General features: G+C 35.0%; 1 protein-coding gene across 3 annotated transcripts in view; it reads right to left on the reverse strand.

The window, feature by feature from the left end:
* SUGCT (succinyl-CoA:glutarate-CoA transferase) overlaps window positions 1–18,654 on the reverse strand; it is a 316,450-nt gene that overhangs the window by 167,873 nt on the left and 129,923 nt on the right. For all 3 annotated transcript variants that reach the window (XM_041466798.1, XM_041466797.1, XM_041466795.1), the window contains one exon: window positions 14,158–14,260. In XM_041466798.1, coding sequence (XP_041322732.1) covers window positions 14,158–14,260 — 103 coding nt within the window. The remainder of the gene's footprint in view (window positions 1–14,157; window positions 14,261–18,654) is intronic.

Here is an 18,654-nt window from a genome sequence, read left to right on the forward strand (position 1 = left end):
TAAAGACAACCATATATATGTCTGTGCTGTGAACTACTTCCAGGCTCATTTGACAGACCCTCTTCCTGCTACACTTGTCAAAAGTAGCTGCTGGGGATCTTGCAATTTTCAGCTGTTTGGTAGGCAGCTCACTGGATCAGAAAAATAGATGGCTTGGATTAATTTAACCTCAGTACTGACATAATTTCTCTTAAAGGGGAAAAAACCCCCCATCTTAATAGTACCACAATTATAATAGAATATCATAGCATTTATGCTAGTGAGCATCCATTCTTCAGATCTCACTTTTGATCCAGGATACAGTATATGTAAAAAGTGCTTGATTTTCTCCGTGCTACTTTATTCACATTTAAATTTTTGAAAATACTTAAAATTATTTCATGAATTTGATATAAATTACAAAGAATTTTATTCTCTCCCAGAACCATATTCTGGTGATTGATTCACTAAAAAAGTTAGTCCCATTCTATTTTGCATAATTGCTGTCTAAAGAAGCAAAATCCTAAGACAGAGAATACTAAAAAAAAAAAAAAAAAAAAAAAAAAAAAAGGTGGGGGGGAGGGGGGAACCCAACAACCTGCTTTTAAGTTATGTTTTTCTAACAGGAGCAAAGTCAGTCCATTTCAAGAAAGCAGGAAAAAATGTTTATCCATCAAATACTTCTCTGCTAGGAAAAGTGCATATCAGCATGACGCTACACATATTTGGAAAAATCCTTTGCTTTGGTAACAGAAAATATTGTTAGGTCAGCAAATATGCTTAGTCTTTTACTCTCCTAAGAACAGCTGCAATGACTCCAATGCAGGGGACTGAGAAGGGAGAACTTCACTGTTTAACTCAACCAACTAAAACATACAGGCACTAAACAAAGAAAACATGATGGATATTATCAGCTACTGCAATCTCCCTACACACTTTTATTACTTTGTGTAACCTCTCTGGAGACTTTGAGCAAATCCCAAAATTAAACATGAAACAGGAATTTGGGGCACAATACCTTTGAGGAGATCATAACTTACTTGATAAGCTTATGTAAGAAGATGGAGGTTTTCTAAGAACAAATCTCACGTTATCCCCTTTCATAATTTCTAATCCAGTTAAATCAAGCTGCAATCTATTTTAAATGCAATTTTTGACTCAAAACTTCAGGAAAATGTGATGTCTTATTAAGTAACCACACAGATCAGCAGGCAAGATTCCTCTGCAGCAAGACAAAGTTCTCTTATTCTATAATTTGTAAAATAATTGCTAATTACACTATATATATATAGACACATTTCAAGCCTTTAATTGCTATGAATAGATTTTATACTTTGTTATAACATCTATTTCTGCCCATTTAATTGGAAAATGTGTACAAAAAGCAGTAAAAAACATTCCTGACACCAACCTGGAAAAATACCATTATTACAAAAACCTAAAATCTCTTTAAGAATTCTTTTACTTCTGTTGTGATCTGCTGAGAAGTCAAGACTGAGCAATTAGCACTAAAATCTCCACACCCCATCTAGAAAAGTAGCAGCTTCTATAAATGAATTTGTGATCTATTGTTAAATACTCATGTTGAGGTTTCTTGAGGTTTCTTTCCAACAACCCAAAGGCTGGCCTACCTACTGGAAGTTTCATCAGAAATAAAGGAAACTGTGAATTAACAAACCAAACTCACTAGCTATCTAATGTAATTTGTTGTCTTTTCAACATCCACATGGCTTGCATATTAATTTTCAATTCATTACATAGCCAAAAACAAATCATATTCATACTTAAGTAAATACTTTTTCGGTTTCACCCCTCACCCCACTGAGTTCTGGGGTTATTTAGATGGTCAGACAGCTACATCAATTAAGATTACAGCACTGGCTTTTGCTCCTTCGATTTGACAAAGGCCAAACTGATGCAAAGGCAAGAATTTCCAAGAGAACACAACTACAGTGTGAGGAGCGTGTTTCCTTTTGAAGCAGCAGAAGGTTTGTATCTACCTAATTTGGTGTGCTCAAAACAAAAATTCACTTAAAACCGCCAAGCAGTTTGGAAAAAGTGTATTGTATTGTGAAATCACAGTGACGCTTCCTTCTGCACCCTCTCCTAGATGACTTGTGAAGATATAAACTATCTCCATGTGCTTTTATTTCATGCTTATCTTTCCATCACTCATCTAAAAAGTGAAGTAAAATATACACAGTGAGAATGAATGCATTTGCATTTTGCTCTAAAACAGGAAATATGCATGGAGTGGAGTCTTGTAGAAGAGCAAACATGTCACAAGGACCCATAATTTGCTTTTACTTTTATACACCTGCTTCCAACAAAGAATAAAGTTAGATAACTACTTGATTAGCAATTGCCCTAGTCTTGCTGTGCCTTTAATTTCAATTACAATGGCTGTTTGGCTGAGAGTAATTTTCATTTTTTCGATTCTGAAAGAGCATATTCAGAGGATAAAGACATGAAAGGATGTTACTGAAATTTCCAATTATTTTGAAATTTCACTGTGGAGACACTAAATGCCATCTTCTTTTAGTAACACATATTTATAACTGACACTAGTTTTAGCACTGTATTTACTGAAGTTCAGCCTTAAGAAAAAAAGGCAATTAAAGAAATACCAGTCTAAATCAAGAATATATATTGTGTTTCAAAATACATGACTTAGAAATGCTCAAGTATGCACTCCTATTAAGTGCATATTCTTATGCCCTAAAAATAAGAATGTGTAACACTGAAAAATCCAACAGATTCTTACAATAAATAGGGCTTGTCATGCAAAGTATAACTCTTTTCAAATATAACAGTTTATAGTGGAGAGTAAGCAATACAGAATACTGTACCTACAGAACTTAAGTTCCCTCTAAAATCTACCATGCAATAGGATAAGTTGGGCATAAATGCTACATCCAGAAAATATATATTATACAGACAGTTAAAAACAAGTCGCAGATATAATACTAAGTTCACAAGGGAAATGTTAAAAACAGAGTCAACAGTTAGAAAAATAACTAAAGATGAAAAGCAAGGCCATGAAAGTAGTAGGAAAGCATTCGTATTTTGTTAACATGTCTTGGTATCAGGGTATACAGAAGAATCTATAATGGGCAGTTCAATTTGCTACTGCAGATTCCAGCATGAAAGAAATCACATAACCACAACCAGTTCAGTAAAGTCATGGAAAGATTAGGGGATTCCTAAGTCTTTTAAATGTAAGGGACCATAACGACATAGGAATTGTTGGGGGAAAGAGGGAGATAGTTTGCAAATTCAAGCTGTCAGTAAATATTCTTCTCACTTCACAGCTTTTCAGGGGAATCAAGAAAAAGAGGGAGAATTTTACAAAATCTGTTATTACATAACTGCTTTAAAGAGTTTCTTAAACTCAAAGCCTCTATCGTGATGACTGGCACAGAGAGCAACTGTTTTCGAGAAACAGGTGTCTTGAGCATCACAGGAAGGAGTAGAGAAATTCTAATTTCTTTCTCAGTTGTGAACCCGTGCAAATACAGCATCTGGAAGAACAAGATGTGCAGATACAAAATGGTGTTTCTGCTCATGTCCGCTTTGGGTGTGATTTGAGGACTGCAGGAAAATCCACTACAGTTGCCTGTTCTATGCCAAGAGAGCATCAGGCTACATTTAGGAGAGGCTCCTCTCCAAAACCCAGCTCATTGAAACACATAGTGATCCCTCAAAATGGCCCTTGCAGGTTCTTAGACTGACTCTCAAAATTCTCAGATCAACAATCTATACAGCCCATCACAGAAGAATATATAATTTCCAACACTGGTAGAAAAGCATGAGAGAGTAACTTAGCAGTGTTTGTTTGGTTTTAAAGAGGATTTTTTTTAGCTTACTGGTTTTTTCTTAGAAATTAAACTGGGATCCATAGTGTAAATACCATCTGCTTGGCATCTCAATTTATTCTTTTGTTTTTCTCTTACCATTTGTAAACTTGGCTTCAAATTCCTGATTTCTGTCTTTCTCTCACATGTGAATCAGGATCTCATATTTAATACAACTATTAATCACCTTTACTACATTAGCTTCATATGGCAGTGACCTTTCATGTAATTGCATTTTAATTTTCTTATTCTGTGAGCTATGAGAAGTTTCAGGTGTGATCCTAAACAATTAAAATTCAGCTGGATCCTCCCAAAGCTCTATCTGTAAATCGGATCAAAATCTGTTTTTTTGTTGATTAGCATTTTTTAATTAGCAATACATCCAGATTGTTTTTAAGGACTTAAAAAAGATTTTTTTAGAACATCTGAGAACAATATTAATCAAGAAATATATGTAATTCAACAGAAGTTTCACGCTTAAAACATATACTACAAAATCACACAATTTTTGATTTAAATTGTTCTAATTCAATGCTATGACTGCTAACCATCCAACTGAAATTGTTTGAAGAAAATTTCAGCACGTAGCTGGCTGCTCCCAGTGTGGACATCTGAATGCTATAGGCAGTTTCAAAGTTTTAAACTTAGAATGAATTCTTTAGAACAATGTTTATGTTCCTGGCCTGACTGGCCATGCACAGTGAGGAAACACTTCCTGTTTCCTCATAAAGTGTCTACTTGAATAATAATAGAAACCTACATGAAACCACTCAGAGATGAGAGAGAAAATGGCAATGACAGAGAAAGCTTACCTGACTAAAGGCTTTTTGTGGTGGTTGGAAATCTGTATCTTCAAATATCCACTCCTACTCAGCCTACACACTTGTCTTCTGATGGCTCAGATATTTCTCCTTGTTACTAAGAGGCATAAAACTAAACCAGTACATTTTCTTTAAATGTTATTGCATAACTACAGTGTAAAATAAACATGTCAGCATCTCATTTGAAAATATCACCCTTTTTCAAGCAGTGATTGGTACTCCAAGATGAACTTAGGCTAACAAGTGTAGAAATTTTGTAATTTCAGGATGACAGGCCAGGGTCATGGCTTGAGCTAAGATTTTTAAATCAAGTTGAGCACTCAGGCAAAGCACCTGAAAACCAAATTATAAGTAAAGCCTGATTTGCACAGTTTTTGCAGTCTCAGCACAATTTCTGTTGCTGTCATTGGATTTTCCATTTTATTTTCTTCCTTGCTGGAATACATGTACCATCATCTGTAGTTGCAATCATCTGAGAGATTCTGAAATACGTATTCTTCAGAATATCTTTAGTATTTTCCTGCCTACAAAACTTAACTCATGCTACAAAGCTTCACCCCGCTACTTATAAATTGATTCGTTTGTAATCAATATAAGTAATAAAGATCAAGGATAAAATCTAGCCCTTTTGGCCTCTAAAAGGAAAAAAACCCCTGCAGGCTATGTTCAATTGGACTCCAAGAGAACTTGGTTGCATTTATTTGGAGGGAAAAAAAAAAAAAAAGTAAGAAACATGAAAAGCAACCCTTTGTTCAAGGAAGTTATACTGAAGCATGTTTAAAATTTAATCTGAAATCACAGTGTTTATTATTGAGTCTACTTAAAACTTGCTTAGTAAATGAAGTCACAGCTACCTCAGAAAAATATTTCAAAACAAACAATGTTGTTTTCTTACTTGATAAGAAAGTAAGAAAATACTTAGTTGATTTGAGTATAGTTAGTCTCACAATTCCCAAACTGTGGGGAAAGCAAAGAATGCCTGTTTAACCTCACTATTACTTTGTGATATGCTCAGATTTAAGAAAAAAAAGTAAAATCAACTTGTAAAAAATCAATTATTTCAGCATATAAACTTACTTGAGGCTAAGAGACTTGATGAGACAGACATATGCTCATATTCCTTTCTTTCCCATACATGCAAGAGTCTTAACACTGATCAGACTTTACATAAATGCAACATCTGGGTTAATTAAAAACTCTCTTTGACCCCACAGTTACACAGTTTATACAAACAGAAATGAGGGCTGGGCTCATACACTGTAGGGAACTTTTCAGAACTTACACATCTAGCTCAGTAGATCAAAGTTTGATGGCCTTATCCTGAGCCTACTCTGGTAGTGTGAGATGACAAATACAAATTCTTTGAAACCAACGATGCTGCTTTGATGAGCTGCAAGATTAGGGAACCAATGTGTAACTCCTGCAAGTACACAAACTAATCCAAGAGTTTGAGGCACAAGGCACATGTATTATAAATTCCTAACACTGAGGCCTAACAAAGACTGAGAGGTTCCAAAAACAGGCTCTATACTTCATACTCAAGCACAGCTTTTTGACACGTGCTTCTAGAAGGAAATGCCCAGAGAGGCTAGGTGGTTTTCATGTCCTTGAACGGCCATGACTACAATGTAATTCTTTAACATAACTGAGTATTTTATGAGAATGGATCTCTTTTTTGAGAACTTAATATTCTTCATAACCCACAAATACTTGGATCATACTCTTCTCAGTGAAAATAGGATAAGCTAAAGACATACCATTCATATATATACACACTTAAAAAGGTACTGAAAAACTGTTGCTCCTAAGCACCACTTGCTTGCACAAAGAAAATGCAGTGCAATCTAAGTGCATGCTCCACTTATTTCCTGTCAAGCTCCTCCATCATTAGTAAAGATGTGCAAAAGTGATGCCACTTCTCATAAGGCCTTATTTCAATATACATCAGTTAAATCACATGATAAAAAAATTTAATTTCCCAGCTTCTCTGGTGCTTTCACATGAGAAGTTATACTTCAGAGAAGCATAACTACTGCATCTTTACAACACTGCTTCTCCAAGTTCCAACTTCATGGCTAAGAAGCCAAAATAGAGAAAATTAAGAATAAACCCACTATGTTAGTTTTTTCAGCTATTTTTAACAACATCATATTTTTCAGGTGCTCCAATAGTACTTTCAACAGTTTCATTTACATCCATGAGGACTCAGCACTGCTATGTATTTTACATGTGGCATCACAAGGCAGGTACTCAAAACATGAGGCACACACATGATATGATCTTTTAATATTTTGATTTAAGTGACTTATCCAAAACTATGTGGGAACTGTGTGGCAGATGCAGGAAGAGATTCCTGTCTGACACTGAACTTCTATTAAAAGGAAGCTTTATTTCTGCTACTTCTTACCTTTCTCACTTCTTTTTATACTCTGAATCAAATGAATTAAGAATTTGAGAGACAACAACCTGGTTCAGAAGGCAGACTCAATGCCCTCCTAATGATCAGTTAAGTCTATCCTGCATGCTTCAGGAAGATGGTACAGCAGAAAGACATTACCTGTTTTAAAAATATCACAATGCATATGAATTAGAGGTACTACAGTAAAGTTGTTAGTGAGTTCTCATGCTGGTGTTGTTCTTATTTATTGTAGCATTTCTAGAAATCAAAATTCCAGCATAGAAAAACCCTAAACATTTTATCTAATGTAGTTAGACAATTTCTGATCTACGTCTCAAGCCAAACTGGCACCTTCAGGCTCACAAAATTCAAAAAGGGCTTGGGGACCATGTGGCAACAGGTGAAAGCATGCATTGTGTGGGACTAACAGCCAGCTTCTTTCCACTAACCTTAAAACCATGGAAAGAAAAGCGCATGTCTATGACACTGCTATCAACTTTCTGCTCAAGTCTCTAGGAGAAAGAACTAATTCTTTAAAATGGAGCAGAAGAGCTCCCAGGCAAAACCTAGTTGTCAGAATATGTTGGTATGGTAAAAAATCTTATTTTTGGAAATTTTTTATCCTCCATGAGTGGGTCATTTTGCCAGAAATGTTCCCAATGTACTTGAGACTTAAGCAGACAACCAGCACTGGAAATTCCGTAAAGCTAAAGGCAAGGAAAAATAAAACCTAATAATAGAAATTGTTGAGCTACTTCTTTACTATAATTTTTCTTATAGCACTGTCTCTAAGTACTAAGTACTGTCTAGACAGTATACAGTTGTATATTAAATGTGTGTACAGACAAAATCCTGTCATTAACATAAGCGTACAGGTTTTTTTTCAAGACTTCTCCACTATAAGCTCTCCACAAGTCATTGTAACAGAGGCAGGCCACGCACAAAAATGGCACAGTCATGGACCAGATTTCACTACAGCCAAAATTTAAAACACACTTCCTATTACAATGTTCTTCATACCAAAATACAAGTGCTGTTTCATTTTGAGACTCTCCTACAACATCTGTATATAGAATTCTCTCATACAACATATATAATGCACAATTGTATATATGTGAAAATCACATACTATAAACTGTACTGGAACTGGATTTTTCATTTTACTTCTTCAAAATATGTTCAATTTCTTAATCCATTCCCCTTTAGAAGAGAATCCCCTTTTATAAAATTCCTACAGGCCAAAAGCTTGAAAACATTTGTAATTCAGTATAGGAGAGCTACACTTGACAAAGTTAAAGGCTTGGGTATGGCTGGTGGTGAGGTGTTTTTTCATTGCACAGGAATAAAAAATTGAAGCAAAAATTTGTCTTGAAACACCAAAGCCAGGTAGTGCACATTTTCAGCTTAGCAAGAAAGGTATGAATACAGCTGAATTTCTGATTCCAAGTACAGTTTAATTTTAGATGTGTTCATGGAGTTGTTTCACTTTCAATGAATTGGCATTTTTAAATGTAAAAACATTCCATCATAAGATTTCCAACCAGTTTTAGTACTTATTTAATAGACACATAGAAAATTTCATTCCTTTCTCTTGTCTGTTAGGAATTACTTCCAGAAATATCATATTGCCTTAGGCCTTCAATCAGTTGCTTTTCAGTTGCAGAAACCTCTACATGCAAAAAACCTCCCTATAGGATTATGAACATTAATATAATTTCATTTGTCTTGGGACAGCCCTCAATATGCCACAAACATGTATTTCAACAAAGAATAACAATTAATTTATGGCCATATTGGAAAAAAAAAAAAACAAACAAAATAACCCCCAACCAAAATCAAACCCAAACCATCACCAAAACCCACACAATTAAAAAAAAAAAAAAAAACCAAAAAAAAACGACAAAAAACTACCACCAAAGCAAAAATACCCTACACATTTTATAACTTTTGCTCTTCTATATGTTCACAATATTGAATGTAGAAGATTTTACCAGATGCGGAAAATTTTTTGCCAGGATGCATACGAAATTACTTCCAAAATAAGAAGCAATCTGAAGGTTAATGAAAAAAAAAATAAAGTGCCACCTTCATAAGTCTTCACAAATAATAAACTTAAAACATCAAATAACTGCCAGCTATCAGATATTTCAATCCTCAATTTACTGTGACTTTTTTTTCTGAGGCATATTTAGAGAAATGGCTAAAGGAACTGTAATGGCCTTCTGGGACAGGAAGACTAAGGTTTCAGTAAAAAATGTTAAATTAATTTTTATAGTGATGCAAAGTCAGGGAAGGGTTGTTAAGGGATGGCCTCTTGCCACAGGGTGGAGTTTTGTTATGGTATCCTTTTAGAGTCTGCAGGTGTTTGGCAGGAGCTGAAATCAGGGCCAGCTGTGATATTTCAGCTCAGATATTTCCCTCCCCATATTTCTCAGAAGTGATGCATCAGGATGATGTCTTACACCTGATGTACTCAACTTGTGTGGTATGACTGGAACTGTTGGGGGGGCATGGGGGAAGTGCCACTGCATGGTTTCCATTTTATTTTCAGCTGACAACATTCATATAGTAAAACTCATCAACATGAATGGATTTAATAAGTAAAACTCCAGATTACAGTTTAATAAACAGGCCATTTTTTTCCTGAGTTGTTTTGGTGCTTCCTGTATTACAGCAGCCATTTAATTAAAGTAAGAAAAGGACACTCTATAAAAGAATGTGGAAAGAAATTACAGTGCAAAAAAAGGCAAAGGCAATGTTCTAAAGAAGAACAAAACACCTTCAGTCACCTCACATAACCAGCAAAGATCTTTGTTCTTGCATACTTAGCTGCAGTACAGTGTGTACCTGGTTTGGTTTTGTTTTATCTTTTGGGAGAATTTGAATAGTTTCTATTAAAAATGGTATTCTCTTTTAAGTTTGTTTTGTTTGGAAAGCTTCAAAACACATTGTATTTCATACACATATTCCCCAGTGTATGTAAAATGGGACTATACTGAGGTCACTCATAAGATTTTCAAATGTTTTAAGAATTCTTTTAATGTTTGTACTATCTTGGCCTGGTTAAAAGAGCACTTTTTTTTTTTTTAATAGTTTTTAAGTTTCATTATATAAATTTTCACAGCCTATACTGTTCTATTAGGCATTTGTAAGAACTTTCACACACATTGCTTTCTCCCTCACATTTTTAAGAAATTTGTTCCCTTAACTAGTCAATCTCCTTTTTCTCTCAGCCGTTTTCTCCAAATATGCACAAGTACACGTGTACATCTCTCCACAGACTGATTGACTTACCAGTACAAATGCCTTTGGTATTCATTTTAACTTAACAAATGAAGAAAAGATTATAATCAGTGGGAAAAGTGGACATTTAACTCCATTCATGGAAAAACAGTATCACCTGGCACTCCAACTGAATAAGAAATTTCCTGGGTTTTGGCAGCTCACTTGGAGTACAACCGAAGCTGTTAATGATATTAGTGAAACGTCTTGGGATCAAAAAAATATGTTGTTTTATCTCAGTTTATAGAAGGAGTTATATAAGGCACTCCCAGCTTTCAGAGCTCTGTGGTCCTTTTAGTTAAAATAAAATTTGAAAGCACAACCAGCTTGTAGCCAATTGAGTTCCATTAGATTATTTCGATCACCTCCTGTAGTTCTTTCCCGCTACTTCCTCACACGTGCTTCTAGCCATCCCTTGCATTGCTCCAGCCCCCTCCCCAGACTTCTGTCTTCATCTGGTCCAGCCTAGAGCATCCTTTACAGCACTGCTGACAGCTGAGCTGACAAGTGCATCTTGGTCACTAACAGTGCAAGACTACAATGCAAGGTGTTTGCATTATGGATATAAAAATCCAAAGATGAAGGAGGAAAATAATGGTAATAAAGGAAGTAAATAAAATGTTTAGATCCAATCTTGATGATAACACACAAAAAGGAAGATGTTAACTAAGGTTGTGTGTTATTTATTAGAATTAGATAAGAGTTGGGTGAAATTGAGCTATCACTGGGTTTGATGGTTTTACGGACTCTTCGCAATGGTTGAGAGCAAAGGGTGATGAGAAGCAGTTAACTGTGCTATGATCAAACAGTGTTACAGAAAATTAGAGTTTAACGTGTCACACAGTATCAGTATGCATGGTTATCATATGCAAATTGAATGACATCTTCTTTGAACTGTATTTTCTGATCTAAACTGAGTCTGAGAAAACCACATTAGAATGTCAGCACTGGGAAGAATTATTACAAAGTTTTCATACTTGATGAAAATCTGGGTTCAGGCTTATACATAAGAAAATGGGTGGATTGATGAATAGGTGGATAAAGAATTGGTTGGATAGTCACATCCAGAGGTTATGGGTGAATGTCACAGTGAGATGTGATATTGGTGACAAGTGGTCTCCCTCAGGCGCACTTACTGGGACCAGTGCTATTTAACATCTTCATCAATGACAGACAAAAGGATCGAGTGCATCCTCAGCAAGTTTGCAGATGACAAGCTGAGTGGTGCAGTTATCACACCTGAAGGATGGGATGCCATCCAAAGAGACTCTCACATGCTTGAGAACTGGGCCCATGGGAACATCACAAGTTCAACAAAGTCAAGCCCAAAATTCTACACCAGGGTCAAGGCAACCCTCAGGATCAATATGGGCTCGGGCATGAGAAGATTGAGAGCAGCCCTGCTGAGAACAAATACAGGCACCTGGTGGATGAGAGGCTCGACATGAGCCAGAAATGTTTGCTTGCATTCCAGAAAGCGAAACGTGTCCCGGGCTGCATCAAAGGAAGTGTGACCAGCCCATCAAGAGAGAGATCCTCCCCTTGTACTCTGCTTTCATAAGATCCCAGAGGAATGCAGTGGAGGTGATCAGAGGGCTGGATGGAGCACCTCTGCAAGAAGGAAAGGCTGAGAGAGCTAGGAATGTTCATCCTGGAAAAGAGTAGGCTCTGGGGATTCCCTGTTGTGGCCTTTCAGTACTTCAAAAGGGGACTATAAGAATTTTTAGCAGGACCTGTTTTTAGGACAAGTGTTAATGACTCTAAACTGAAAAAAAAAGGTTAATTTAGATTAGCTATAATAAAGTTTTTTACAATGATGGTCAGAAAACACTGAAACAGCTTGCCCAAATAGATGGTAAATGCCCCATTACTGAAAATATTCAGGATCAGGTGGGATGGGGCTTCTGGGCTATCCAATCTTGTTGAAGATACCCCTGCAGATTGCAGGGCTGTTGGAGTAGATGACCTCACAAAGGTCCTTTCCAACTCAAAATATTTTATGATTCTATGAAAATTCTTGCTGTGATTAGAGTATGTTCTTGTTGGTGGGTGCTGGTTTTCTAGAATACCTGGGATTTCATAGTGCAGAGGATACCTAGATTACAATCTCTCAGGGATAAATTTCTTCCCCAGTCAGACAGTCTGTCTTTTTTTTTCCCTGCTTGCTTTGAAATGAGACTAATCTGTGAGAAAACGCTACTTTCAGAAATGAAATTAAGATACAACATGCAGCTATGCACAAATATTGGCATTAAATTTCTAGTAGCATTGTCAGGTGCCACGTATTTCAAAGGGTGAAGAAAAAAAGGCTTTAAAACAATTTCATGAGGAAGATATTAGCATGCCCCTTACAGAGAAATATTTCAAAAAACATGCCCTATCTAACTTCAAAGCACCATGGTACCTTTTATTGATAGGTTAACTATATCAAGTAATAACCTGACACGTACATATAAACAAGATTTATATATAATATAATATTATATACAAGAAAATGTTATTTAGGTGAATTCTAACAAGAGCAAGGTAGCCAAGATAACCAATTTGGGAGGTAATAGCCCATGACATATAATGTTTTAAAAACAGTCTCTTTCAGAGTAGACTCAACTTCTTAAAATTCACAGCATCAAAAAAAGCACGGAATATTTTTCCAATGTTGCCCCAAGCAGAGCCAAGTCTGAGTAAAATACTCTTGCTGTATGTTCTTCAAAGCCCAATCTTAATCCCTGTGAAAGTTATGAAGTGAAAAATTTGGCCCATGCATATTTTATGGCATGATACTACATAATTTGAAGGAGAAAGAGCGTATTTATTTAATAAAAAAATATTCTTTCCCTGCAGTCACCTAACAAATATTATTTTATGCCTCTAAAACATAATATTTATAACAAACATTTATTATAAATATATTTTTTTATGACAGGGATTGCTTTGCTGCTCTTATTTTCCCAACACTGCAATCACAATCGCAACAAACACTTCTGACAGCAGACATGGACATGTACAAAATCAGAAGAAAATATCAAAACAGTCATTGATCAATCATTTTTTCTTGTGATTCTCTTTAGTAAAAATCATCTTAGAGGAGATTCATCACACACTAGAACAGCCATAAAATATTCAGTTGCAGTACTCAAGACAGCATAATTCAGTTTATCTTGGGCCCTTTAACACTTCCTAAGCCAGAGAGTCAAAAAGCAAGGAAGGCATCAGGGAATATAAAGATAATATAACTCTCCAGATACTAAAGTATAAAAATATTGTCTATAATTAAGCATAGGTGTAATCCAGTGCAATATTTAGAACAGATACAGAGATGAACTGGTTTTAGCTACTGAAACCACCAGGCCAAGAAAAGTTTTCTTTCTTTATATGGATTTTGTGCTTCATTTTTCTTTTTCCAATCAAAATGTTGCCCATTTTTTTTTTTCAAACAGAATTGATTTTGGTTATCCATACTCCATACAAAAAAATTAGTTCTTTCAGAGCGCAAAAAAAGTGCTTTTCTGCATATTTATGCGATAAAATGCAACTACATACAATATTATGGTTTCTTTCTCTGTTTTACCAGCCCGTTTTGAAATATACTCTCAATGTGAGACAGGGAATACCTATGCTTTAATTTGTTTTGACAACATCTGAGTTCCCAAGCACATAATTCATTCAAACATCTGTATTTATTTCTTAATATGACCTACTACTGGCTGAAACGCAATCCATCATGAACCTCTCAAATCCCATGTTAAAGTAGCCAAACTCCGGTGTGAGTGACACGTGTAAGACTTGTGTAATAATGTACAGAAGAGATTTGGTGAGGACCAACCTGAGGATCTGAGAACACTTGCTGCATGTTGTTGATTGGGCCATATGGAACCCCACTACCTTCAAAGATCTGCAACCACTCGATCGTTGCTTTTTCTGAAAACCTAAGAGCAAATAAAAATAAATGTGATTTAAACACTGTACTTTCAGATTCTAAGGAATGTATAGCATGTCTCCCTTCTCTTTCTGCTTCCATACTCCTCTCCATTGATTTCTTCTCAGTCAGTGAATAAAATAACAAACATGTACTACCTATGTTCTTCAGAAATGCAAAACCCAAAGACATAAGGGAAAGAATATGTCTGAAAGAACTTCTATCTGATCATCTGATGCAATGCAGGAATGATGTAAAGCTAAATTTATCATCAGTTTCAAATAAGGATCAATGGGTTTCCTCCCTTCCTTAATTATACTAATGTGCTTCACATTTGTTTCCCATTATGTACATATTTAACAACAAAAAGATGTAGTGCAAGTACCATACAGTACTGCTCATTAAAAGCTGATGTAAAGCACCATCAAAAACATACATCAGGATTAAAAACCACATTTTTAGGTCAGATAACAAGACTGATCACATATTTATTAGTTGTATGGTTGTACAACTTATCCTAAGAACACCCAGTTCAGCATATATACACAGTGCCTGTATGCTGGTGAACACATTGCTCCAGGTCTTTTATCACATGCAAAAAGCTTGTTTTATTTCTTTCTAAGCATTCTATTTCATAACTAGCAACACCACTCTATTTCCCCTGTTTTGCTAGATAGATTTTCTTTCCTCACCTGCCTAGTGAAGTTGCATAGAAAGTTTGAAGTGAAGTTTGAAGAAAGCACACTGTTGAAATACCAGTCACTGAGAGATGGTATTTTCTGCAGTCATTTGGGATTCTGAATCAGAGGTGAACTTACTTGCAGATAATATTTTAAGTTTCAGGAAGATAAATAACAGAGGTCTACCAGTTTATTAGAAATCAAAGACTGACTTCATGATAGACCCAACACTGAAAAGAAATTAGATGTGATTTAAAGACTAATGGAAACTAAATTAATAGAAACCTTTAAAAGGGACACTCAATTACTGGTATTCTATAGCTCTCAGTTTGCTGTTCCTTAAGAATAATTTGGAACAATGTCAGTAAAACTCAGCTTTACTTCCAGCACAAAATATGGATGGCCCTTTCTCAGAGCTAGCAAATTTATTCATGAAGTCAACAAGCAATTCTAGAAGAAATGGAAGGAGTGATAAAAAAAAATCAAAATAAAAGGCCTTAAAATTTCAAAATGTATTCTAAAATGAAGCAAGACTCATGAAGAAACAAAGCCTAATGCAGCATAGCTTCTAAATAAAACAGATATAAGAATACTGCAATGTACTTCACTGAATATTAAAGTCATTTCATGGTAAAGATGTAGTAAGCCATAAAGACAGTGCTACTGTTAGACCCATCTAGGGTCTATCTAATTTAGTACTCTGTTGTAGCCATACAACATAGAACCAGGTACATTGCAGGAAACTGGGGAAAAAGGTAACTCGAGCAAGGCAGATAATTTTCCTTCCTCAGTGATTGCAGGTATTAACCATGATTTTAGTCTGAAATACAATCTGTATTTCCCTTCAGTACTCTTCATTCAACAACAGTTCTCATAATCTTTATATTCTTGTTATTCGTAGCCTTCTAGATTGGGGGCTCAAACTACTGCACAATGTAAATAAGATTTGCAGGAAAAACAGTTTCCCTTCAGTTACAGATGTTGTTTACATAAAATTATGCTGTTCCCTTCTAGCAACAGAGATGCTTCATATTTCATAGCTCACTAAATCCCTTGTTATAAATTGAAAGCTTTTTTCATCTACTACTTTTTGACACTTCAAATTCTACTATCTCATTTCTAACAGGACAGGACAACTGAAGAGGAATCCTGGACTCAACTTCATAACCATGGTGCTGAAGACCATCACGAGGAAATGATTGTAATTCTCAATGTATGTATCTCATTCAATTGATCTGTTAGTAATTAATAAGTCATGTTATGTTCCTGCACTTCTTTTTAAGAAAGAGTTTATAAATATACTCCTGAGTCTAAAAAAACCAAAATTTTTGCATTTAAAGGATAGCCTGAAAATGAAGTCTTTTCAACCGAAGTGTCTGTAATCTATATCTGCATAACCAGCAGACTACTTTCTGATATTGTGGTAAACTTGAATAATTTTCAAGACATTGTATTCTTCTTCAGTTACACCACTGTGAGTGACTTAACATATAGTGGAATTGTATATGTATACGTTAAGCAAAATTTCTGTCATTCTGTATGAATTTCTACAATTTAAGGTTGCACTTAGGTTTTTCCTTCCTACATAACAGAAAAAAAAAACCCTACAATTTTGTAAAAAAACAAGAGATTGTCTATTATTCTCAAGGGACACACACAGCATTTCTTCTTGAAATTGAAGCTCTGTCGAACTCTGATGTAGAACTGCTTCCTTTATTTGTGTTAAAGAGGCTGTTGAGAACATATTGTTAAGCAAACTGTTTAAAACAAAAACAGAACACCACCACTGCCAATAAAGGTCTCGTATTCAGATTTTGAGAGCAACAGCATGGAACTATTTTGCTCATTCAACTATGTTTTATATAATGAAACATCTGCTGTACATCATTAAGGGAGAAATACTGTTTCAAAATCTGATAAAATATAAGGCATGGATAAAAAAATGTTAATTTTTACCTCTGATGTCAGCTGTACAAACTTAAATTTATTTTTTTTTACCAACCTGTATGTATTATTCCCCTAACTAAATACAATTTGTGATAATACTTGCACAAATAAATACTATAACCATTACTTAAAGTGAAGGGCTGATGTCTAGGTTGCTAAGTATCCATTAACAATATGCTCAGCACTCCCAAATAACAAGAGAAGACCCTCAGCAAAAACTTCCAAGAAGTAGAAGACTAACGTTCTCTCCCAAAAATGAAAGCTCAGCCAGCAGGAATTTAGAGGGTTTGGCCAATCCTTTTTCTCTTAATATATTTTAAAATGTCTTTCTATGCTTTTTCATTGTTTTTTTAATAAATATCTTACTTTGTATATTTTTCAGTTAAGAAAAAAGAAAATATTAACTTACTTTATACATACACATACATAAATAAAATCACTCTGATGAAAACACATACAAGGCTAAACAATGGTCCATCTTCCAAAACTGAGCTATTAGGAAAAAAAAGGAATCCAAGACTGTAGAGCACCTGAACTCTGAAACATGACACTTGCAAGAGGATCTTTACCTCAGAGATACTCAGTGACTGCAGGAGAGCTCAACACTGCTTACACTACAACTTCATTTATTTTCAGAGGAGTCACTCTTCCTATAAAATGCTCCATCTGCCACATATATATATATAATCACACAAATGCTCTCTAAATTACCTGTGGTTTATTTATAGAGATATTTTAAACCTGTAGCTTAGCTTTCTGCAATTACTACCAGTATTTTAGAAGTTCAAAAATATTTGCTTTTTACTGTAATACTTTGTGATATGAAGGTCAAATTCAGGCTCTTTCTGAAAGCACCTGTGAGAAGGAAGGATATGTACCCCAATGAAGAACAAACCCATTGCTAGGACATTTACTGCAAAGCCTGAACTGAGGCTCAGTTTCTGAAGAGGTCAAAGTCTCCATGATGCCTTATTTGCGTTTTAAGCAGTACTAAGCCTCCTCTGCACTCACGAAGATACTAAAGTTGCAGTATTGAAATGAGGTATTGAATTGAAATTGCAGAACATTTAACATCAAATACACTTCATGCTTTACAATATTTTAAGAATAGAAAGTGTGGCATAAGCTGAACTAATTGAAATTGGAAGAAATCCAACGAAATATATTTTTCTTCAATTAGTAAATCTAGCAGGCATCATTAAATGAAAACATCTAAATTTAAACTATACACTCAGCAAATTCATCAAAAAAATTACAGCACAATATAAGAAAAAACCTCTAAAAGGCAAAAAATTAATTATAAAATAAAAAGGTTTTACATCTTGTTTTCTTACATAAACTACAAGTGTGGTGTTTCTTCTTGAAAAGCAGGATCTACATTCACTTTTCCTTTCTAACAAATTCTAATTTTAAAAAAAAACTAAGCAATCCATCGTTACATGTAAAACAGAAAAAGAACGTCTGCTTGCCTTGTGCAAGTTATATTAAATGGCTTTAATGTGTTCATATATTTTAATAGCACTTAGGTGAGTTTCTAAGTTTCTCATTCTGATAATTATTAAAATAAAATGTGGTGGTTTTTTTAGCAATATGTTGTCTTTCAATGAAAGACTTTAAAAGTTTCAATGAATCTACTTTGAGTGTATTCCATTTTCTATATTTCCTAGGAAATCTTCAATCCTTGCTACATCCTGTGTGGAAGGGCAACCATGTTTCTGTAATGGATAAAAACATCCAATTCTGCACAAAGTTTAGAACTACTGAAGCAAAATACTGC

Source organism: Pyrgilauda ruficollis, unplaced genomic scaffold (assembly GCF_017590135.1).
Source record: "Pyrgilauda ruficollis isolate IOZ18807 unplaced genomic scaffold, ASM1759013v1 scaffold2, whole genome shotgun sequence".
NCBI lineage: Eukaryota > Metazoa > Chordata > Aves > Passeriformes > Passeridae > Pyrgilauda > Pyrgilauda ruficollis.